This window comes from Pholcus phalangioides, unplaced genomic scaffold (genome assembly GCF_987345545.1).
Source record: "Pholcus phalangioides strain wild (caught in Gottingen) unplaced genomic scaffold, Ppha-v1.0 ptg000172l_1, whole genome shotgun sequence".
Classification (NCBI taxonomy): domain Eukaryota; kingdom Metazoa; phylum Arthropoda; class Arachnida; order Araneae; family Pholcidae; genus Pholcus; species Pholcus phalangioides.
The window spans coordinates 8,825,240-8,850,023 of NW_028301637.1; the positions used below are offsets into that span (position 1 = coordinate 8,825,240).

The 24,784-nt window shown below is 36.6% G+C and overlaps 2 protein-coding genes across 3 annotated transcripts in view; both read right to left on the reverse strand.

Moving 5' to 3' along the window:
• Positions 1–7,704: 7,704 nt before the first annotated feature.
• The window catches only part of LOC149063725 (uncharacterized), a 51,642-nt gene continuing 34,562 nt past the window's right edge, over positions 7,705–24,784 (reverse strand). For both annotated transcript variants that reach the window (XM_089255787.1, XM_089255786.1), the window contains exon 12: positions 7,705–8,356. In XM_089255787.1, the coding sequence (XP_089111913.1) occupies positions 7,888–8,356 (469 nt within the window). In that variant the 3' untranslated portion in view covers positions 7,705–7,887. The remainder of the gene's footprint in view (positions 8,357–24,784) is intronic.
• LOC149063726 (uncharacterized) lies at positions 12,509–20,065 on the reverse strand. The gene is made up of 2 exons (XM_089255874.1): positions 19,336–20,065; positions 12,509–16,143 (listed from the first exon to the last, which is right to left on the reverse strand). The coding sequence occupies exons 1-2, from the start codon at positions 19,487–19,489 to the stop codon at positions 15,881–15,883; spliced, it is 417 nt and encodes a 138-aa protein (XP_089112000.1). The 5' UTR covers positions 19,490–20,065; the 3' UTR covers positions 12,509–15,880.

Sequence of the window (24,784 nt, forward strand, 5' to 3'; positions counted from 1 at the left end):
CTAATTTTAGATTTCCATTGGAACCAAATGATGTGACCAATTTTAGATTTTTCAACAGACATTTTACATGTCCCATATTACACCTAAAAGTTGCGAACTAACAAAATTTTGCATACTACTAGAACACACTTTAACATTTCCAAAACAATCATGATTATGTAAATTAGACTGCAAACATGACTACTGCAGCTTGTCTGTTGTCTGGCCTATCATTTCTGGCAAGAACTTTGTTCCCCTCCCCCACCTTATATGCAACGTTGATCTGAAGGGTGTTTACCCAGCACCTCCTAGAGATAGGCCTCCGCAATCTGCTTTTGATGTCAGTAAGTAGTCCATTTTCCCATAGAACATTCAGGGAAAAAAATTCCCTGCTCATGCCAGTATCATCGTTGTGAGGAAAAGAAATGTTCTGGCTCAGAATTGCTGATTTCTATGCCCCACATTCAATGACTTTGCAGTATTTGTGAGCCAATCAGGAAGATTACACGCCAAAATATGAAGAAACGAAATAGGATGCTGTGTTTCAAAATGTGACAAACTTGCTAGGTAGTCTGAATGACGTTTATGGCAAACAGTGCAGAGGCCTTCTATTTCTAGCAGGTGCTGGTTTACCACATGCTGAAAGGAAAATTTGGTGACTTTTCCTTGACTGGTGACATTAGCAATTTAACACTCATTAATTGGCTATTTAACACTTGATGTTTAGCAGCACTGTCAAACTCTCATTATTTGGTGAAATAGCTCTTTTGCTTGCAAAATGAGAGATGATCGACAATAGAAATCCTGGTTTCTGAAGCCCACTGTGCTGTTTTTTTTAACTGAAACTAACTTGTGTTGGTGATTAAAAGTTGGAAAAACCACAGAAAATCATCTTCAACACTACGCGTTTACGGGTATGTATCGGGCTTCCCAATTATTATTCATCTCATTTTCCGGAATAAAATAGAGCGCTGGAAAAATCAAAATTGATTCACTAAAAAAATAATCTTTGTTCTTCGTTTCCTCTTTTTCCGTGATCTTTTTCTCATTCAGTGACTTTTTCCTGACTTCTGCAACCTTTTTTCTCATTTCATGACTTTTCCATCATAGGCAACCTGATCTGTCTCTTTCATTCAACAGTGATTTCGCAATCTCTAGTGTTTCTTAGGTGTTCGTTTTTCAAGTCTTAAGTATTCAGTTTCAGTCTTAAATATTGTGCCTTGCGAAACAGTGAAAACTTCTGCTAATTTGATTATGGCAGCACTCACACACCTGAGTCCCAACAATTTGCTCATGTTTAAATTCTGTTAACTATCAAATGATGCTGTCTCAACAAAAAGTTAATTTACCAGTAGTCAAAGTTGTTGCACTGAGCAACATAACCTTACCTACACTATCACTATAATGAAAATAAAAATTCTGCCATGCATTCACAAGGTATTTGCATATTTTTCCATGTTCCTGATTAACATTGTAGAAACAACATTCAAAGAGTAACTAGACACAGAAACTATATTTTCATGCTTCAGATTCTCTTTTCCCCGTTAATCGAGGTTCTACTGTACTATTGTTTCCAAAAATGTAGAAATTCCTGTTTTTGTTATATACGATGAAGTCTGTCGAAATCTTTAATAGTGATGACCAAACTGATGACCATTTGGCTGTTGGTATTCCAAACTAATCATTCTTATGAAATATGATTGTAATGTTTTTAAATTGTTTTATTGTTATTTTCTAACTCGGTGCTAAAAAAAATTTATTGTTAGACATTGTTTTTTTTAACATTTATTGACATGAAAAGTGCCATTGATGTTTTGTATTTTCATAGTTTTACTTATATGTATACATGTTTGTATATTACTTTTTAGTGTTTAATGCTTTTTTTTTAACATTTGCTAGTCGCTCGAGAAACTAATACATGATTATTTCTTACAAGTTACCTTGTACTTTATTTTGCGTATGCTGATTCTTGTGTGTTTTCTATGTCCGTAAATGCAAGAGCTTGTTTCAGTTGCTTTCCTCAACAGAACATTTAGTTTTGTTGTCAGCGGGGGTGCGTCGAATCCTTCAATATCTTTTCAACTTGAAGGCACAAATGTGAACGGGCTTTCCATTTAAAAATGCAGGATAGGTGAAAATTCCATGATTTTTTAAATCCATATTTTTTAAGAATTAATAAAAAAATTAACATTGACAGAAAGTGTATGCGGTTCACACTGAAATACAGTAAAGCCTCCTAACAATGCCCCCACGGGACTGTGAAAATGTGGCCACTATTGGGAATGGCTGTTTTATTTTTGGGGAAAAAACAAATACAATGTGATCTATATAACATGTAAAATGATAATTCATTGCGATAATTATCTTATTGAGTGTATTAGAATATATGATCATATTGATACTGTAATGCTATAATAGTAGATTAATTGAACATGTCGCTACTAGAGGGAATTAAGTGGGTCTGGTGCCCCAGACCAGAGGGAGGATGCTAATTTCATCCTTTAAACTCTCCTTCAACTTTACAAGGAGGCGCCAAAATGTGTGCTTTTCCTGGCTGATCAAGTATCTAGTTGCAGCCCAGTTAATCTATCTACAGCATTATTTTGGCATCCTAAAATTTAGGTTTGCAGTGTTGAAGTAGAACACAAAAGAAACGACTTGGCGAGAAAAACTGATATGGACTAAGATGATGTAATGGAAACTCCAAATGGCTCTTTGTTCCCACCCATGATCAACTAGACTGAGGTGGCCAACAAATGGCACACGTGCCATGCCATAGTATCGGTAGAGGAATGCTTCTCACAAATTACAGAAATTCTCTCCAGCTTTTCAATAATCCTTTTCTTATGAATGATGATCTTGTAGGTTGCCAAACCTATATTTAGTGTGGTAGGACCTCTTAAAATAATAATTATGTAATGTGTGAAATGCATGCATGCAATGAATGAATGTATATTCAATAAGTTTCTGTTCAATTTTACGCCTTCGGGCATAGTTGTTGGCCGTCCTATGTATACGAGATTCAAGATCGTCCACATGGGGAAGGGCACACATCGTATAATACAATTACATTATGTATTTATGAACTTTTTTTTTTGGGGGGGGGGGGTACTTTTACAAAACTTACTGGAAAGGGGGGTTCCAAGCAGCTGGAGTCCTCAGGTTCTGGTGTCTATGCCAAACTTGGTTAGGCAAGATGATGACCTTTTACTGATATACGTACACACACAATTTGCATTGTGATAATAGTTTAAATTTATTACTCTAAAGTAAAAACTTAGAACTCAAAAGAGTAACAAGCTGGACATTTTTGCAAAAATAAGAGGACAGCTGGACAATATTTCGCAGAAACGAAGAGAGTCCTGTAAAACAGGACATATTTGGTCTGCACATACTTGCCAACTACTCCAGAATTTTAGTAGCTTCTACGGATTTCTGCCATAAAGTACGGAACTATAGAGAATTGTGAGAAACTACAGAATTCTTTTCTTTTTAAATAAACTTTTGTGGAAGGATTTCTTTGAATTCCATTATCCTATTGAGTACTAAAGGACGTCACACGAAGACTATATTTCCTAAGAATAAATATCAAATTAAAGTAATAGCTAATCAACCAATTGACATAAAAAGTTACGGTTTACACTGACAGAGCCAACTTGACGCACCAGGCACCTTGAGAGAAAGGGGGGGGGGCTTCATAAAAATTAGATTTGGTTGAAATTTGCCGGGTAGAGCCTCAGAAAAAATCACTTGGCACCGCAGGCTCACAATCCTCTGAAGACGGCTCTGCACTAAGATAACTTAACATGGCCTAGCATTCTTTTTGATAAATAGAAAAAATTCAAATTTCTCTCACAGCTTTCACTGTAAAATGAAAAACTTGACATCTTTATACACGCAGAAAATAAATTCCATATATATTCTCTATACAAATCTACAATTTCATACCAATCTGCCAAATTTTGTATGTCTACCAAACAGGACCCAACCTAAATGATAAGCTACTTTAAAAGTTCATCAGAGATAGGCAAATACCCAATAGGGTCAAAAAAACCATCCAGCAACAATGACTTTTGGAGTGTCTAAACTTTGGTTCCCAAGGAATGGTTCGTCACTTTTTTAACGTCTTCAGTACATGAAGAAAACCTGAGCAGTGCCAGATGTTACTGCCAGTTTGATATAAAATGTCAGCTCATAATTTTTTTTTTATAAAGTTGAAGAAAATTCATTAAAATTATTCGAACGTTTTTAATGGGGGCAACTGACACTTTCCCCCCCCCCCCACCGAAATTTTTTTTTAGGGGGAGGGACCCCTCCTAAAGCAATGAACATTTTTACTATGGAAAGGCTTGGTTCCAAGCATGGCGTGTATGTCTGTGTTAAAATTCATAGAGTGGCACTAGCATTTAAAATAATCTTGATTGTGTGGCACGGCTAGGAAAAAGGTTGGCCACCCCTGAACTAGACCATACAAACTCAACGCAAGATGCGTGGGCCAAATGTGTCCCTCCGAGTCATCTGATGCGGCCCGCAATCTCAAATCTAATTTTGTAAGAATGAACTAAGTGGCACATTGCCATTTTCACAAATCATTTCAGTGACCTGCATCACATTCCCATTTCAATTAAGTGGCCTGCAGCACATTTTCAGATCACTTACGTGGTCTGTGGTACATTTATACAAATCACTCAAGTGATCATTTGAAGACCACTTAACCCTTTCCAACTCAGTGTGCCCAGTCTGGACACACCTAAAAATTCCCTCTTCAAACACAGAAAATAAGCAATAAATAGAATTAAAATTAGTTTAGGGATTACTTTTGAACCTTTATTAACACTAGATAACAGCACCACACAAGCCGATCTATATTTTTGGCAAGTGTGTTCATTTTTTGAAAACCCTTGTTTTTCAAAGAAATTGATTCAAATTTTGAAGGTTTTTTTTTTATATAAAAAGGATTTCAATGTTATTGAAATCCTGTACAAAAATCTCTTTATTCTGTATAAGTTTTGACTTTTTACATTGAAAGCTTGACTAAAATAGAGTCCCAAATTCAAGGTTGGGCTTACCCACAAAATTATACCTGCATACTCCTCTAGGCCTGCAGAGACTGCCTACAGTTTTTTTTTTTTTGGAATTCCAACTTTAAAAGCTATCGCGCCAGAAAGGGCTAAGTAATCCTTTTTTCCTCTCACTGCTTTCAATATACCCATTAGCATTTGTACCCAGGAAAATAAAACATGCATAATTCCCCCTTCCCCCCCCCCTCCATTGTGTTCGCAGGGGGGGGGGGGAAACACTCCCTTGAAAATTATTTCCCATAGCAATATGTATATATGACATTCATACTTGTCATTGTTCACAGTTTACCTGTAAGTCTATAGGATGTGTTCAGTTCCAACAAAATGTGTGGCTGTGGTTGGGAGATTACCATTTAGAGGTGGCCGTTAGGAGGAGGTTTTATGGTGCTTACCATAATGCAACTTTTTTGATAAATTTTAAATATTTCTCATAGATAGCGCTGTTCCCCAAAGCAGAATGTGCCAAAATCTGCGACGTACATCATAGAACAATTAGCGCTACTGCAGAACAATTTGGAAGAATTTTAAGAAAAAGTGCAAAAAAAAAAAAACTATTACATGTGTGGGGATTTTTACCACAGTAAATTTCTAGTCAGCTGAGGGCTCGTCGCAGAACAGTGATAAACATTCGGCTTTGGGGGCGCTGTTTCATAAAAAATTCTACATAATGTATGAAATTTAACACATTTATTCGATTTGTGTGTGTGACATGAACTACCAAACTTCAATACAAGCATTCTTTGTAGCTCAGGCCACATCCAAGCAATATTTAATTTCAACACGGTATATATCGATTGCAGAAGAGTCTGTCATTTCCACGATTCCTGTCTTCATTTCCTCAATGTTGATTACATATGAAGTGTCCAAGTTTTCATAGACATATCCCCACAAGGACACCAATGGGAGCTTAAATCTGGAGGCCGAGGTGGCCGTATCAGGGATCCCTTTTGTCTAATATATGGGCTAGGAAAATCCCAACATTACATAAGTCACTTTTAGTGCATAATGTGAAGTTTCTATGCTACAGTGCCATCTCTAAGTAGAATTTTGGACTTTTTTTCATTTATCAAAATCTGCGCCATGATCCATATTCAGTATAAACTGCACTCTTTTATGTCAATTGGTTGTTTTTTTTTATCAATTTTAAACATGTGTCATGGAGTTTTTGCTCACACTGGATAAAAATGTCGTTTGTGCATGTCACTGTATTGTCCTCTGATGCTGGGTATGCCCAGACCCGCAACTCAAAGCATACACGTAAAAATTACATTTATATTGTTGATTCTCTCTACCAACTTGAATAATAAATGGCACCCACAGGAGACACAACAAATGCAACCCTAGAAAAATTCATACAGTTCAATCAACGACACTGTCTATCATGATTTGCTGTCTATTCCATGTTACCTAAAGCAATGGTTCCCAGATTGTGGATGGCAATCTCCCCCCCCCCCCCCCCCCCCCGCAAGGTCCCCATAGAATTTCCAAAATAAAGACATTTGATAGGAAATTTATTTCCAGTTTTTGTGTGCGACATAAATAAAAAAATATATCAAACTACCATAATGCCTTAAGCTTGAATATGTTATTCATTATTCAAAATAATGTCAGTTGCCATATAGGGCAGTCTTAACAATTCACAGGCCTCAATTCACCAACAGGAAAATCATCGCTGAGAAAATTCACAGGCAAAAGTTCGTCTACAGTGACAAAGTGATCGTGTAAATGAGTTTGTGTATAAGCTAATGAATAAGTGACCGTATGTGTGCATGACACTTTCTCATTCACTCCATGGGTGCCCCCCTCCCCCAGCGTCAAAGGTGAAGTTCACTGATCTAATGTATATATGAATTGACATGATCATCATGCCCCCAGACTTCCAAGTCTATCTCCACCTATGACTCACACACACACACAATCACTAACTCCTTCCCACCTGCTTCCTTATTCATTTACTCCCTTCTTCAATCACTAACTCCTTCCCTTATTCACTCGATGTCTCCCTCTATCGTTAACTCAATCACTCAGTTGCTCATTCACCAACTTCCTCCTTCACTCACTCTACCAATCACTCACTGGCTCATCCACTCACTATCGGTCGTATTCACAGACAGAGTTTAACTACAATCACAGGTTAAAGGATTAGAGACCAATATGGATTGGTTAAATTTGGGATTTTAACCAATCCGTGTCTATCTCTAATCCTTTAACCTACGATTTCAGTGAAACTCTGTCTGTAAATACGGTCATATGTTACTTTGTCAGTGAATTTGTTTCTGTGAATGAATTTTTCAGAGGTGAACTGTTAGTGATGAATTTTCCACACGCATATTAATGCATGGGCATGGAGTCTCAGGCACATAAGGGGCATTCGTGATAATACGATCTGACGCTGATATGATTTTGGAGAATAATTAATCGCTGCTGTGGCACCACGGTTATTTTCATTATGCATGAAAAATAGATACTTTGTATTCTGCGAAATTGTGCTTCCATGCCAGTTTCATTATCTGAACACGAACTCACTGGACCAGAGCTTGGTGACTTACTATACAGCTGCTATCATTTAGGACAAATTTGATATATACCAAAACCTGTTTGAAAGTGATAAAAAAAAAGCGAAAGTAAAATGTTCAAGAAATAGTTACATTGGACACATTTGTTTTTTTTTATTTTATCTAGGATTGGTGGCTTTTTTCTTGAAGACTGAATGATTCTAAATGAACATTGATTCTGCTTACTATAAATGCAATTCAGTTCATTATTTGTAACGATCGCATCTTGATGCGGAACAACAAAGACTTCTCTCAAAACTTGGAAGATTCTCTCAAGTTATGTCCCCTCTAAGAAGAGGGGATCTATGCTTACTGTCTGTGTTGTCTGAGTGCCTTAGCCTCTCCAGCTTCTGACGGAGATCATGATTCCCGCTTTCTTCATTCGTACTTTTGTGAGAGATTCTCCCTCTCAGGTCATTTCTATTTCTCCTGGAACTTTGTCTGTAACCAGTCTCTAGGTCCTTAGAGTCCTCCTTCGCCATTGATTTGGCAAGCGTGGTCCAGACATTGAACTTTGAAAACTTGTCGCTATCTGTGGTCTTCGGTCCCAGTCTTGAAACAGCAGATTTCAAGTTGTTTCTGGAGTACACCTCTCTATCGTCATCGTCTTCTTCTGGGGATGATTCGACGAGAAACCTGCGTTCTGGTGGCTCTTCCTCTCTTACATCATAGTCACCTAATCTGTCGTGGATGTTTCTCCGCCTGCTTTTGATAACTCTTGCAGGGGGGAAATCAGCATCTCTGGTTTAAAAAAAATAAAAATTCAGTGCATATGCTATTAGCAAAACTTTAAACATAGAAAAATCATGACAAATCAGAAAACACGTATGCAGGGTGAACCTGGCCTAATCTGCCAAATGGAAGAGGGGATAGATGAGTTCAAGTGAAACATAAAACACCCTACCAACCCTGTCCTATCTCAAATCATTTTCAAGTTATGGTGGATAATCGATTATGGAAGAAAAATGTGTCGAGTCTGAAGAAATACTAATTTGTGAACTTTCTACAAGACTTATATGTGAACTAAGCACATATTTGAAAAGAGCAAAATAAATTCTATAAAGTGTCACTATTTTTATTAAAATATCTGAATTTACTGGCAAGCTACAAGCGCTGAAAGATTGGCAAAGTTCAAAATCAAATTGAAGCCAAATTCTGTAACTGCCAATTCTGCAAACAACATTCTATTTACAATCAGGCATATTTACCAAAAAACTTGTTTATTGCACCAGCTTTTGAAAGAGCACACAACAAACCACATCAGTGTTCTAGTTCAGAAGAAATTTAGCCGTTTGTTTGCAATGCATCGCTGAAATCTGCATTTTTCGAAGTAAACAAGTTAGCCGATTTTGGCGACAATTCCATTTTGCACTTCGCCAATCTCAGCCCCCAAAACAGAACGTTTTGCACTGTTCTGCAATAAAAATTTATTTATAGTGTTTTCCATGTATACAAAAATCTCTTTTCTTGAGATTGTTCTGCAGTAACACTGATTGTTCTGCGATGTATGTTGCAGATTTTGGCATATTCTGCTTTAGGGCTCTCAGCACCAGTAGCCGGCCATTAAATCCAGATATCCTGATAAACCTTATCTGAAAAATCATATTGCCACCGAAATCTGTTACTGCCAATTCCAAATTTTCTTTGAATATCTACTTTGACGAATGCAGATTTCAGTGATGTATTGCGAACAGAAAGCTAAATTTCTTCTGAACAAGAAGACTGGTATGGTTTATTGTAAGCTCTGAACAGTTGGTGCAATGGGCAAGTTTTTTTGTAAATTTGATTATAGCTAGAAGGGTGTTTGCAGAATCAACAGTTACAGAATTTGGCTTCAATTTGATTTTGAACTTTGCCAATTTTTCAGTGCTTGTAGCTTGCCAATAAATTCAGATATTTTGATGAAAATAGTGTAACCTTACCGGATTTTTTCTTTTTTCCAAATATGTACTTAGTTTTAACGTGTAGCAGGTCTTTCAGGAACTTCACAAATTCAAGTTTTTCATAATCAATCGTAACTCGAAAACGGTTCAAGATAAGAGTTGGTAGTAGGATGTTTTATGTTTTACTTGGATTTGTCTATCACCCATTTTTGTTTGGCATATTAGGTTAGGTTCACCCTGTATACAATTTTATATACACTTCTTTAAAATCAAGGTCGGAACTCATATTCATATGTAATGCAGATTTCATTACAATGCTCTTTTGTGATTGGACAATTTTGTCAGCACCATTTGGTTGGCTGTCATCCAGCTGATCTCTTGCCCAGGGTTTAAGCTACGGTCGCATTTTTTGCAAAAGGAAATCTTAGGATGCGAAAGTAGTAGTAGCCACTTTTGCAAAACTGCGTGCAGCAGGTGCGAAACTAGTAGACATCCAACCATCAATCATTGTAGCATTTTCTTAAAGCTTTTCTCTCCATTTTCGCTTTTTTTGCTAAAGGAATTTTTTATCCAGCTCCGGCTCTTACTGCCTCTGTGATTAGACGATTTTGTTGGTATTATCAGATCAGAGCTGTGTTATTGGTTTCTTCAGTCAACAGAGGGAGGTATGATGCTGACTTCAATGCTTGGACCCAATATTTTTAATTAAATGACATAAACAGAGACACTAATTTTACAACTAAAAACCAATCAAATGACACTGACGAAATTGCCCAATCATGAAAGAGCCTATTCTTGATTATGAACTCTATCCTAGAGCTTGCATCACTCCTGAAGATGCTCAATAGCAGAGCAAGTGAAACGTGGAAACTGTAATACTTGAAAATATGAAAACCAGATGGCATCACCAGTATAACAAAAACACACAACTCTGATGACATAAATACATTAGAGGGCCTCGCATAGCTTACACTCAAAACATGTTCGGTCATGTACTAATTCGTTAGAAATTCCCCAGAGAGATGTTCATGAGATGGCATGTACAGTTGAGTAGTAGTAATGTACCTGTGGCACACCCCTGTATCAGCATCTCCAGTGTCTTAATATTGCCCCAGATTCTAACACTTACCCATATCAACAAGTTCAATTATATAGGTGGGGTGGGGGAGTACATGTTAGATTTGAGTAAACAGGGGTATTTTTTATGTGGAACATTGAAGGACTAGACACACCCAACTTTACATCTCATAGAGATATCGAAAGCATTCCCAGAAGATGGGTGTATCTAGAAATTTATTAATTTATGTGAAAATAACAAACGTTGTTTCATATATATACAATAAGAAATCTGGAATGAAAATTGTAATTATACACATCGTCTACAGTTAATCATTCCGTAATTGTATCATTGTCCTTGCATAGATAATCACACAATAATCTTCTCTTGTATATGATAGGACCTGAAACTGAAATTATCTAGAATGTACTAATCTCATTGATTTTCAATAAAAGTAATCATACTGGAATAATCTAATCTTCGTCATCTATATGACTACCAGTAGTCGATGAAACAGCTGACGTTTTTCTTTCTTATGTAAACTCTCTTACTCCAACTCTTGCATGAAACAGCAAAATCCTGAGATAACACTTTTTTCATCGCTAAAATATATCAGCAATACCGTGCCAATCCTGGTTATCAAGATGAAATACAAGATGGAAACTGTATGTAACTGTTTGCAAAATGTATTAAATACAAATACAAAAGCTTTACTGCACACCAACTCCAGTCATATATCGCCAGACTGCAATTTCCAACTAGTGGAGAATGAGGGCATGACCCATCGGTGGTCGCCCTAGTTTCAGTAGGTAAAGGACTTATTTCTGATGTTCTTAGGTCGGATTCGAATCTGTGGACCTTCACAGTAACCTTCATAGTGGAAGAGATGAGCATCATACCACTGCAATAAATAATTGACATAATTGTCTTGTCGCTTCAGGTTGATAGTTTGATGAAATTCCTTGGCCTTATTCGCTGCAATGCTTTAGCTTACATTTCTAAAAATATCATTTTAAGAGGTTGGTTTTGGTCTTCAATGAGCCCGATGTTAATTTATGTTTCGAAACAACCACCTTGAAATAATTAACTATGAACATTATTGAACAGCATTCAAAGGTAAAATGTTTTAATAAATAATTAAAACATAAAACAGAATCGACTCCGAGCATTAAGGGAAAAGTATATTTTGTGTTCTTTGTTGGTATGACCTTTCTCAAAGGAAATTTCTGCCAGAAATTATTAAATTTCATCACTGAGCTAATGAGTGTCATTGATGTTTCCAACAAAATGATTTCATTTATTGCACAATTGGATCAGCATCAAAAAGTTTCATATGTATGCATTTTACATTACTCGGGATTCAACAGCTCTAGTCAGTATTTTTTCATTCCACACATGCAGTCTCTTCGCAAATTTCTCAAGCATATTATACTCAAAACTTGTCAATGGACTGCCAAGTGAAAATGAAGCTAGAAATTGCAAGAGCTCAAAAAATTATAATCAAACCTCTTTTTAAAGTAACATAACATCCAAAAAAATTGGTATATGGTTCATTCCAAAGATAAGTCTAATGAGGCTGAATACATGCTGTTTTAACCACTTTCAAGAAGCTAGTGATAAATTTGAATGATCTATATTAGATGTATGGGCGATAAATATTATGGCCTGGTTCGCATGTTAAAAAAAGGAAGAAAGCAAAAGAAATTTAAAAAAAACAAGGGTGAGGGGAAACAGCACAAAGAGTAGATGTTAGATAAGGAAGTATTAGTACAGTGCCTCTTGCTTTTTTGCCCTCACCTACGAACTTTTGCAGATTTTTGCCTGTTCTTTTTCTTACTTTCATGTACAATATATATTAGGATTATTTCTGAGAAAGACACATTATATATGCCTTTCTGTGCAGGGGGAGAATTACTAAACCCAGACGTATAGAAAAATAAAAAAAAAGCTTTATGAATGGCAAAAGTGCTGCTCACTTGTTCTTTTAGATAAAATTTCTGTATATTTATATATATAATAAAACATATCCCAACCATTATAGCCATTTATATCTCATTCGATGATAAAAAGTTTCACTTAAGAAAAATGATTTGCATATCACTAACATGGAAAAACAGAGAAAACGAGAAAGGATGTACAGTTTCCTTTTCATTGCTGTTGATTAGTTCTTGAATTTTAATAATGCAATTTATTGTCTAAATAAATATTAAAGAACTAGTTACAGAAAGATTTTTATTGCCATGATACTGACAATCAGATTTAGTGGTGATGTATTTTAATATTACATTAAATACTCTGCTAATAAAAATTACTTGTTTCGGAATCATGTTCAGTAGCTGAAACGTGATTTCCATTAGGTTTCTATAGAAAACCATTTGATTCGTTCAAACTTCTGCCCAAAATTTAAAACATGAATTAGCGATATAAAAAAAAAAGACAAAAACTGACCTAAAGTTAAAATGAACAGCTTCAAAATTGAATAAATGAGAATTTACAAGAAGGTGAAGGTGAAGATCTTATTTTACACTAAATGTACGCGTGCACACAACCAACACCAGCTTTAATCTACTAAAGTCAGTTTTGACACAACTCAGTCGGGTTTGTATGGCTGTCCCCATCTATTTGTGATTTGGTCAGCTCATTTCTGTGTCTGATGTATGCAGATGGGAAAAATAATGTTCAGACTGTTCAGCTTGATGCTCAGAGTTTTACACTGAAAGAAAGCGTACTCTGTACAAATAGGTTCCTTTTTCTTAAATGCGTTTTCCATTAGGGCATTCTTTTATTTTATATGAAATGGTTCAAAGAATTTCAGAAAAAGAAGTGTAGGTACATCTGAAAAAAATTTTGAGGTGGGCATGAGAGAATCTGGCTCTAGTGACAGTAATTCTGATGATGATCGGTGCGAAAATTCAGCTCACAATGCAGCTATTTTATGTCAGTGTGGGCATTCATGTCATCAAAAATTTTCCTTAGCTGAATCCATATTTAATAGCCAAGGCAGAAAAATCGTGAAAAAATCTTTGTTAGCTGAGGCATTTTTTAGCCAAAGTATCACTACTTACAGAATCAATCTTTTTCTTTTAACACTCTTGTTACAATTTTATATCTAATTAAGAAACTCTCAAACCATCATTTACTCTCAATTATTAATACATCATAAAATTTACGACTTATTTTCTATTCTAGGTGTTCTTTGCCCCTTTCAATAGCTGAATCAATTCGTATCTTGTCTAGGTACATCCTTCAGTTAGTGAACTTGCATAATTCATGCTCACTTCTACCTTGTTGCAGTAGGATTCTGTTTTCTACACTCATATCCATAAATTAAGGATAATGCCAGCTCCGGCAAACAAAGGTTCAGAAACAAAACAAACGTTACTTATTCATAAAGCCCATTTATTAAACAAAAGATAAAGAACAAAAACGATGGTGTATGTATGATACCATTCATAAAAACTACGATTTTTGCTCCCTGGAGCAATTGTAAAAAATATCTCCTTTACAAAAACTTACAATTACATTGTTAATATGATGGTTAATACATTGTATGTCTCCCATGCGATGAAATACAGTCCGTACAACGCCTAGGCATACTGAGTATCAAATTATCGATCTGATCTTGGGGAAGATCACTCCACTCAGCAAGCAATGCTCTCCGAAGTTCCGGTACACATGTAGGAGGTGGTTGACGGGCTGCAACTCGTTGGCCAAGCATGTCCCACACACGCTCTATCGGATTCAAGTCAGGTGAGAATGCTGGCCATTCCATACGGGTTATATCCTCAGATTCAAGGCATTCATTTACGATGTTTGCTCGGTGAGGACAGGCGTTGTCATCCATAAACACAAATTCTGCGCCCATGGCACCCCTAAACAAATGTACATGTTGTTCCAGAATGATGTCCCGATAAATTTGGGCTTTCATGGTTCCGGTTTGAACATGCAGATCTGTTCTGGAACCCAGCATAATTCCACCCCAAACGAGCAATGCTGCACCACCGTAACGGTGTCGTTCAGTGATGTTGTCTTGATGGTAACGGGTACCTGGCGTTCTCCATATGAAAGTCTGACGTGAATCAGACTGCAAGCTAAACCTGGACTCGTCGGAAAACATCACACAAGCCCACTGTGACGATGTCCACATTGCATGTTCTCTACTCCAGGCTAATCGCTGCCGACAGTGAGTTGCAGTGAGTGGAACACAACTGACAGGCCTGCGAGCATATAGACAAATATCTCCGAAACGTCTGTACACGGTTTGCGAAACGTGGTACCCGTGGTTGCAGATAGCTGACGAGACAGGTCGGATGCTGTGCTCTGTCTGCTTCTTTTGGCAGTTACTGCCAAAAACCAGTCTTCATTCGGCGTTGTAACTCGGGGGCGGCCTGTACTGTAACGTCTACTGACATTTCCGTTATCTTGGAATCATTGCCAAAGCCTAGAGATGACATTTTGGGCAATTCCAAGTTCCTCGGATACTTCCATCTGAGTACGCCCACATTCCAGGCAGCCGATAATTCTACCATGTAAAAAATCATCCACATGCGTCCTCTGTGTCATAACTATTCGCTTATGGCACTGCGTGCCTTACAGAACTCTTGTGAACAATTTCACTTCTTTGCCACCATTCCTTATATACCCCCCTCTTACACTCTCGTCATTGTGACGTACTATCGGCATCATCTGGTGGCTTCCTGAAATTTGCATATCATTCTTGCAGATGTGTGTGATAATTCTACAGGTGAAATTTTTACTTTAGATTTCGATTTCCGTGTGATTCTGAATTATCCTTAATTTATGGACATGAGTGTAGTTACTTATCTTAGAAATTCATCCTTCCATAACCTCCCCTCACAGAAATGGATAGGTATGCACTACACAATAAAATATAATCAGTGAAGTTTTATGCAAAAAATTCCAACTAATATAGTCTTTAAAATTAGTTTGTCATGCTTAAATTTACACAGATATTTGGCCGAACCGAAGATTCTGCAAAAGGGCTGAATAGCAGCTGAATATTCATCCCATGTCTATTTTGAATCAAATGAAAAACTACTCACGAAGTTCGAGTCATGGATAAATTATTGTAAATAGACAAAATCATGCTCAAGATTGGGTGTTGAGGAAAAACTTGGCTCGACTAATAATAAAAAATTACTTTGTACAAGTTTATTTTACAATGAGCATGTGTTTTATAATGAGAACATTATTTGAATAGATTCAAAATACCCAATATGATTCTGATTAATTAAAAATTGAAATAGTATTATTTTCCCAAAATGAAGTTGTTCTGAACATAATAAAAGAACAGGAATAAAATTTTCACTCTAACATTTTGACTTTTCGTCTATAATACTCTCGTTGCAATGTTGGTGCATGAAGATGTTGAAGTAACACCAACTGCTGTAGTTCTTTTGTCATAAAATTCTTGGTCTCTTCTGTTTCATAACTGTCAATGGGCATTTTCCATGTTGGCTTTATATCCTCCTTTACATCTAACCCAGCTGAAACACCATTTGATGATGAACTTGTTTCTGCGCCAAGATCAACAGTTTTCTTTTCCATTGTTACGAGTTGCATTGCCCCTGTGAAAACCAATTGCAAAATGAGCAAATTCACTCACATTGGCATATGCTTATTACTGAAACATGATGATATGGTATTAAATTAGATCAAATTTGTGGTATTAAGTAATTTTTAATCATATATATAAGCTTTAGTATGGTCCCCATATAACAAACTTTCTACTGAAACACTTCATTAACTAATTTATATTGAAAATTATTTCACTACGAAAAGCGCTCCCTCTATCTGTTGCACCCATGAGTCCTATTTCCACACACCTCTTAATCTTAAACTAAAAAGATATGTAACCATACAAAGTATGAAAGACTGGATACCAAACAGAGATGATATGACGATGTGCTTTGAATGATATTTTTGCATCAGTTTTTAATAGAGATAATGATGTGCATTGTAGGGGTAATAAAATCCTTAACGATATTCAAGTGAAAGATGTGGAGGTCCTAAATCTTCTAAAAAATTTTTGTGCAAGCAAAGCACCAGGAGATATCTATCCCAGGGTCCTCAGAGAATGTGCTAATGAATTGTTGGAGCAAGTCGCACAGATTTACAGGAGTGGTGTTGCTCAAAGTATCATTCCAAGAAGTTGGAAACTTGCTAATGTTGTTCCGATATTTAAAAAAACTAATAGAGAGGCTGTGTCCAATTATTGTCTAGTAAATTTGACGAGCTCCCTCTCGAAAATTTTGGAAATAATTATCAAAAGACAATTGGTGAAGTGGATAGATGAGAATAATGTATTGTCGTATAATCAGCATGGATTGGATTCAGGAAGGGGAAGTCAAGCGTGACTAACCTCATTTGCTTCTATGTTCACGTGACTAAGGCCTTGGGAAAGGGAAAAAGATGTAGATGTAGTTTACCTTGATTTCCACGCATTCAATTGGGTCCAACATGATAAACTCTTGAAGCGTTTTTACACGTGATTGGGGGCAACTTGCGGAATTGGATACAATCGTGGTTAAGAGATAGGGCACAATGAGTTATGGTGAACAGGGAATTCTCCAGTTCTTTTTTCACTTCTTATCAATAAACTCAATTAGGGTATCGATGGGATTGCTAGCAAATTCGCAGATGACGTGAAGCTAATAGGGATAGTCTGGAATCAAATCGATAGGGAGATGCTCCAGACCATAGGTTCCCAACCTTTTTTGTCCCATTGCCCCCTTCTTCAGAAATTTTTTTCTCCCAACGCAATCTAACCCATAGGATCCTATGTTATACCCGTAGCTTCTACTGCCCCTGAACATTACATTGCCCCCCAGGGGGCGTTAACGCCCACATTGGGAATCACTGCTCCAGACCAACTTAAACAGGATTGCAGCATGGGCAAATGAATGGAGCATGACATTTAGCATCGACAAGTGCATGGTCACTCATTTTGGTTCAAACAACCCATGTTTCTCTTACGAGTTGAATGGTGTCACTATCCCTGATACAACTAGGGTCACCAATTTTGGAATTCTCATTGAGGAGCAGCTTAGGTTTTCTAAACACTGTTCAGCACTGTTCAAAAGTGAATAAAATGCTCGGTTTCATTTGTAAAAAGATCTCTTCGCGTTATCCTAAAGTCATTCTTTTGCTTTTCCAAGGCTTAGTTCGTCCTGGACTGGAGTATGCTGTAAGGTTTTGGAGACCATACCTACAGAGAAACATAGACTTTGTTGAAAGGGTGCAGAGAAGAGCTATGCATGTCTTTATTACCACACTGGGCTTGAGTTATGAAGAGAAGCTTCATTTTTTGAATATGTTCACATTGGATGAATGCAGGTATAGGGGAGATATGATCAAAGTGTTGAAAATTTTCAACAGCATGGATAAGATAGACTATGAATTATTAGTACACTGTCAATCGACTGCTCTTACAAGGAAGCACCTGTATCAATTGGTAAGGGACAATGCAAGGTTATGGTGAAATAAATTTTTCTCTAATAGGGTTGTTAAATAAATGGAACAGCTTATATACCCCCGGAGGTAGTAAACTCTATCACAAATGATGAGTTTAGAAAGAAATACGATAACATGTTGGAGTAAATTGAGAAGCTATCCATACTTAGAATAAGACAGCCATAAGTATTCATTATGGGCATTGTATAATATTTCATCATATATGTATATGTATTGTTTGTAATTGCATTTTTAATCGGGTTGCTGTATTTTTGAAATATATGACATCCATATTTGTTATGGGTATCTTTTTCTGAGCCACCTCGTTGGGCATTTTTCCTGTTGGCATTGTATTTGTAAATTTCGGAAAGAAAATTCATACGCCTACAGAGCAGAGGCATAAAAATCATCTCCACTTGGTATTCAATCTGTTATAAGCATTTTTTTATTTCATTGCTTAACTTTTATGCATGTGTATTTATGTTGTGAGAGTTGCTCTAGTTTCGTGTTGGTGATGTCATCTGTTCCACATTTTAGAGTAAAGATGGTAAATGCTTTTTTCATGTTATGTCAGTATTGTGTTGTAGGTCTACCTGCTCTCTGCTGAGAGACTTTTTCAAATGAGAGACAGACTTGCATTCACACTTCAAAGTTGGTGAACTGCAGAAAACCAAATTCAACTGACAACCACTATATGTCGGAACGTAGTTGGATAGAACAAGGTGCTGCATTGTGCATCTAGACCTTAAAATGTTTACGTGTGTTAAACAGGTAAAGCAGTGATTGGCAAACTTTTTTAGGAGAGGGACAAAAAACAAAATGAAAAAATCTTGGTGGGCCGGACAAATTCTGACACTGATAGCTTAGACGTGAAGTGATGGTATGTTTTATTGTTTGAAAATTGCCAATTTGATTGCAAATATGTGTGTTTATCTTTTACAACTGTAAAAATAATTTTATGCAAATTTATCAAGGTTTGTGCCCGTTTTTTGCACATGCAAAATCATTTTCTATTCCAATTTTCACAGCAACATTTTGCACATACAAAAAAAATTGAGCACCCCCCTCCCCCAAAGGAATTTTTTGAACAAAAAAAACCACTGAAATTGAAAATTTCTATAACTATTATTTCAAAATCTGAGGCGGGCCACAGTTTGTTCATCACTAAGGTAAAGCATTAAAAACTCTAACAGAAATTTGTTTCCCTGATTTCTCTAGCAAAGTTTTTGATGGAACAAAGTGACTTCATTATATGGAGATTTAAATGTAATTCTCAGAATTAAATGATAAAACAAAAATGAAATTACCTTCAGTTTTTGTGATGGGAGGATTCGTTCCTCCATCCAGTGCTCTGAGCATCTGTTCTTCACACTCGACTAGTTCTATCATTTTATTTTCTGTCAAGATTGAATCTATTTTTTTTTCTTTAGCCTTGTCTTCATGTTGTTCACTTTTTTTCATTAAGGTTTTTGCATCCAACTCTTTACCAAATATAATTTCATATTTCACCAACAACCTCGTGACTGCTTTCTCTTTCCTTTTTATTTTTGGAGCTTGAAATTGCAGCCGTCCACTGATTGATGACTAAAGTTATCTTCGACTTATGTATCCTTCAAGATTTGGTTAAAATCTCGGGAGAAGCATGAAGTTCATTAATGATGAATTTAAGCTCGCTGCTGCTACTCTGTTGTTCCATTACACATTCACTTGAAGATGAAATTTCGTTTAATATCAAAATAACTTATTAATAAAATATCAATCAAAATTACATATTACACATATGTATTCGTGAAGGAAAACTGTAAAGAACATTCATCAAAAAATAACCATAAGCGATGAAAGAAATCGAAAAATAAAAAGTATAACTGTATCAACAATCAGAACTACTGTAGGTTGAAACCAGGGTTGGCAGGTTTTTGACACATGGCAGTTTTTGATGGTTTAAACTGCAGTTTAAACTGTCACGTCAAAAACCTTTGTCAAAAACCTCAAATATTGCTTTTCGATATAAAAATTCCCAATGAAAATGCACACGTTAATTGCATGTAATGTTTAAAGTGACTATGTTATACAAAGAATAAATATTTAATAAGATTCTTTCTAAAATAATTTTCTACTCCCGACAGAATTATTTTGGACAATATATGTTTTTTTTTCTTATAAAATTTGAATAAAGCATAACATGAACATTGAAGGGAAAACTGTGGAACGATTTGACATTCTTTGATTCAAGATGATTTTTGACCTTCCAAAATTTCTTCAACTGCTTATATATATGCATTGATATAAACTATCTGCTGTACTCTTTTTACAACAGATAAGTGTTTAAAAAAGTTTATTACATCATGTATGTAATGTTGATTTCTGTTATTATTAAATTATCTAGATAACCACTGATACTTAAAACAATACTCTTATTGCACATAACATTGAAATATATCTAGCGATCAAAATACTAAATTGTAGGACTAAAATGTCCTTTAATTTGGCAATGCTAGCTTGTATATGTCAAACTTGGTTTATTCTTACTTTTGCACTATGATATGGTCAGGGCTCAGCACGGATCATGGCCTCAAAACTAGTGAAAATAGTGACCAAAATATTTAAAAAAGTGACCAAATAGTGACCAAAATGTTTAAAAAGTGACCCAATAGTGACCAAAATAATTTTAGAAAGAGACCAAATGGACAATGAATTTTGATTATTACCAAATTGAATGAATTGAAATTGAATTTAGTTTTCACTCAACTTTGTATTTCAATGGAGCTCATCGAAATTGCTTTTTTTACATATAGTAGTGTGAAATAAATCAAACTCGAATGCATTCTGCTAACCAGAAAAGTTTTGAATAACTTATCAAATTTATCAACAACTATGTGTGAGAGAGTAACATTACATCCTTTCTAAGTAACAGTAGCAATGCCTTTCCCCCCCCCCATAGGGGCCGTTCAAGTACTACGTCATCATAGATGGGGGGGAGGGGGTTTCCGATTTGCTGACTTTTGATGACAAGGGGGGGAGGTTGAATAACGCTTACGTCATCAACCACCCTTTATGAAAATATGAGTTAGGATTCAGGGGGGCAGAGCTGATGACGAAATTTTGCTGACAGGGGAGGGGTGGTGGTCAAAAATGGCTAAAAATTTGCTTATATAATACTTGAATGGCCCATATTGCTATCCACAACCCATCTTAAAATCAATTTAAGCAGGAAAAACTTCAAAACGGGAAAAAATTTTCACATTCAAAGAAGGGAAAAAAAATGAAATAACACAAAATTTGATGAGAGAATTTGTCCCTTCTACATCCTAGTGAATTTTTCATTATGTTATGCTATGAATGACAGTATACGAAATGTACTCAAACTTTTTTTAACTAGTACAAATTGATTTACATAATTAGGTTTGTATAATATCTTCCAACAAATTTTAAGAAATTTACTATAATGATTGATTTAAAAAAAAACTAAAATTACATTTTTAACAATATTATTTTAAATTATTAAATTAAAATATTACTTAAACTACTGAATTAAATAAATCATTTAAATTATTAAATTAACTACATTATTTTAATTGTTAGGGGCCGTTCAAGTATTACGTCATCATCGATGGGGGGGGGGGGGTTCTGACTTGCTGACTTTTGATGACAAGGGGGGAGGGGGGTTTCGATAATGCTTACGTCATCAACCACCCTTTATGAAAATATGAGTTAGGATTCAGAGGGGCAGAGCTGATGACGAAATTTTGCTGACAATAGGGGGGAGGGAGGGGGTCAAAAATGGCTAAAAATTTGCTTACGTAATGCTTGAACGGCCCCTTATACGTTGAGGGAGGGCAATCCATCCTCCCCCCAACGTCAATGGCAGAGCCTACTGATGTATACATGATGTATATCAATTGTCATCTGCCGCACCTCTAAGACCTTCAAGTCTATCTGCACCTATGGCTGGACTGGGAAGGGTGGGTGGGTCTACTCTTTTACAGGCGGAGGAGGCTCCAAAATAATACTGCCCTTGGGTGAGGGAGAAAACAAATCAGTTTTGAAATTGTTTGGTTTTTGAGAGAAAAATTTGTAAATATATATTTTCCTTTTTTTTTACACACAACATACACCCCTGCAAAAAAAACATTTACTACTTTACCTAGAAACAATATAATTTTGCCCCCCCCCCCCCGTAATTTTTAACAGAAAAAGACTCCGCGGTCTTCCCCGGTAAATTTCCCATGAACCTTGTAAGCACCAACGTGGCGACTTTTTTCCGCGCCAACCAATCGCCGTTTTGCGGCGGTCAATTCAAGATGGCTGACAAAGGGAACATAAAATTACAAAAAAATATATAATTTATAACATGAATCAACCAAATATGCGAAAATCGATAGAAATATATCGGAAAATATGGAAAATAAGGATAAAATGAACACAAAAATCGAATCAACGACATACGGGTTTTATAAATACGGTTGATAGAGTTTATGGATGCTGCTGTCAGGGCTACCTATTTTAGCGCGAATAAAGTCGCCACGTTAGCTCGGACTCCTCCCGTAATTTTCAAAGAACAAAAACAGTGAATTCGCCCCCACCCGGGGCACTCGATTTACCATGGCCGTAATACGATATTTTTTCTGGAGGGGAAATGTAATTTTACTGCCCCTTGACTGTGAAATTCGATAATTTTGCAAAGGAATTTATTTCCTTTTCTTAAATATACCATTCCATCAAAAATTCCATTCGAGGCATTGCCCCCCCCCCCCAGTTTTGGATTTGATCACGGTATGTAGCAAACCCGGGCCGCAAGTACGTACGAAAATTTACTATCGCCCGGGGCCGGTATCCATTTTTAATAACGGAAAAAGAGTAAACTCGGCACCCTTCCTCATTCAACACCCGTGGAACCAGACCCCGCCCTCTCCTATTGCGGTCATAACAGCGACTCGAGACAAAAACGTTGTAATAACTTCCGAGGTCTGAAAAGGGGATTTTTTTACATAACTCCGAGAATGGAGCGCAATATGTCGATATTAAGTCAACAATCAGCATCGTGAAGATGCTCTAAATTAAGTTACGACCAGAAGCGGATAAAGGTCAGTTGATGACGGCCCCGGGCTTTAAAAAAAATTAATATTACGCCCCTTAAATTAGGAAAAAAGTATAAAGTAGGGGCCAAAGGCGCGGTCGGTGTGCCCACCGTTAAATCCGCCTCTATGTACGGCTCGCATGCACGTTAACTGAGTTTTCATCAGCCTGATGACCAATTTTCATCTGATTTGGTTAAACTAAACGTTGAATCCGAAGGTTTTTAACAACTGGCTGTTGCGAAGATATATTTTGGAAAGAGAGAATATTCAACTGCCCCTGCGGGGGATCGAACCCACGTCCTTTCACTTTCCGGGTGAACGCACTAGACTACAGAGGCAACGAATCTCTCAATCTTTCCTTGGAGCTCGTGTACACTGAAAAGGACCGTACATTGTCGGCCAGACCAGACTCAGGCCAAGCTCACAACTGCTGACGTTGCCACCAGATGGCGACTTATGGAAGGATGACGTCACTCTCCGCTACCACACGAAGGTTTTTAACAACTGGCTGTTGTGAAGATATATTTTGGAAAGAGAAAATTCAACCGGAAAGTGAAAGGACGTGGGTTCGATTCCCAGCAGGGGCAGTTGAATTTTCTCTCTTTCCAAAATATATCTTCGCAACAGCCAGTTGTTAAAAACCTTCGTATGGTAGCAGAGAGTGACGTCATCCTTCCATAGACGTTGAATTGCAGGATTCTGTGATCTTTTCATAAATAGTTCTCCTTTCGATCATATCTGGGGCTACGGTTTCTTGCTGAGATTTAAATCCAGTTAGAAAAATAGTACGAATTTTATTTCTAGATAGATCGCGATTTTCAGTCGGATGATATTTTTTTTATTGTAAGTAAATTCAAAATACTTGCGAGCTTCTTTAACGTTGGCCAGCTACAAGAGTATTCTCCAAAGCGTACTAATAATACGCTTAATACGTATTAATAGTACGCATCTTTAATATGCGCGCTTTGGTATTCTCCCGCTGCGCGTAAGTCAGTTTCTGCACAGGCTCTCTTTATAAACTCGCTCAATGTAAATGAGCCTTTAAATCGTCATTTCAAATATTAAAAAAAATTAATGAAAGTAACGATAGAACAAACAACAAATGTAACTTGCTCGATGCTCCAAGAAAGGAATTCGGCCCTTAGGGCTAAAACTTTTTAAAATAAATAAAATAAAGGATCAATTTTAAAATAAGATGAAAATGAAAGAACGAGTGGGGAAATAAGAAAGAATGGTAGTAGAGGAGGGAAAAAAATTCTTTGTTGTAAATACGCCTTTTACGCTATTTTTTTCCGACCGGCTTTTCCATAAAATGACGACTCTTAACTATAAGGAGCTTTCTTTCCAAGCGCCTTGAAATCAAGTTATGCTGACGTCACACGGTATGCTCCCGGGAAGATTAAGACGCCTTCATATATATATAGGGGTTCCTTGTACGATCGTAGTTCAATGAAGGGAGAGAGGAAATTAGCGACCTTGAACCGGTCAAGTTCCTCCTTGAAGAAAAGAAAAACACTGACAGCCGAAAAGCGCGCGAAACCGAGGTTTTTTTGCTAAAAAAAGTGGAAAAAGTGACCTGGGCCCAAAAATAGGTAATAAAAGTGACCAGCTTCTAAAAAAGTGACATTTAGGGAAAAAAGTGACCCGTGCCGAGCCCTGTATGGTACATTTACTAGTA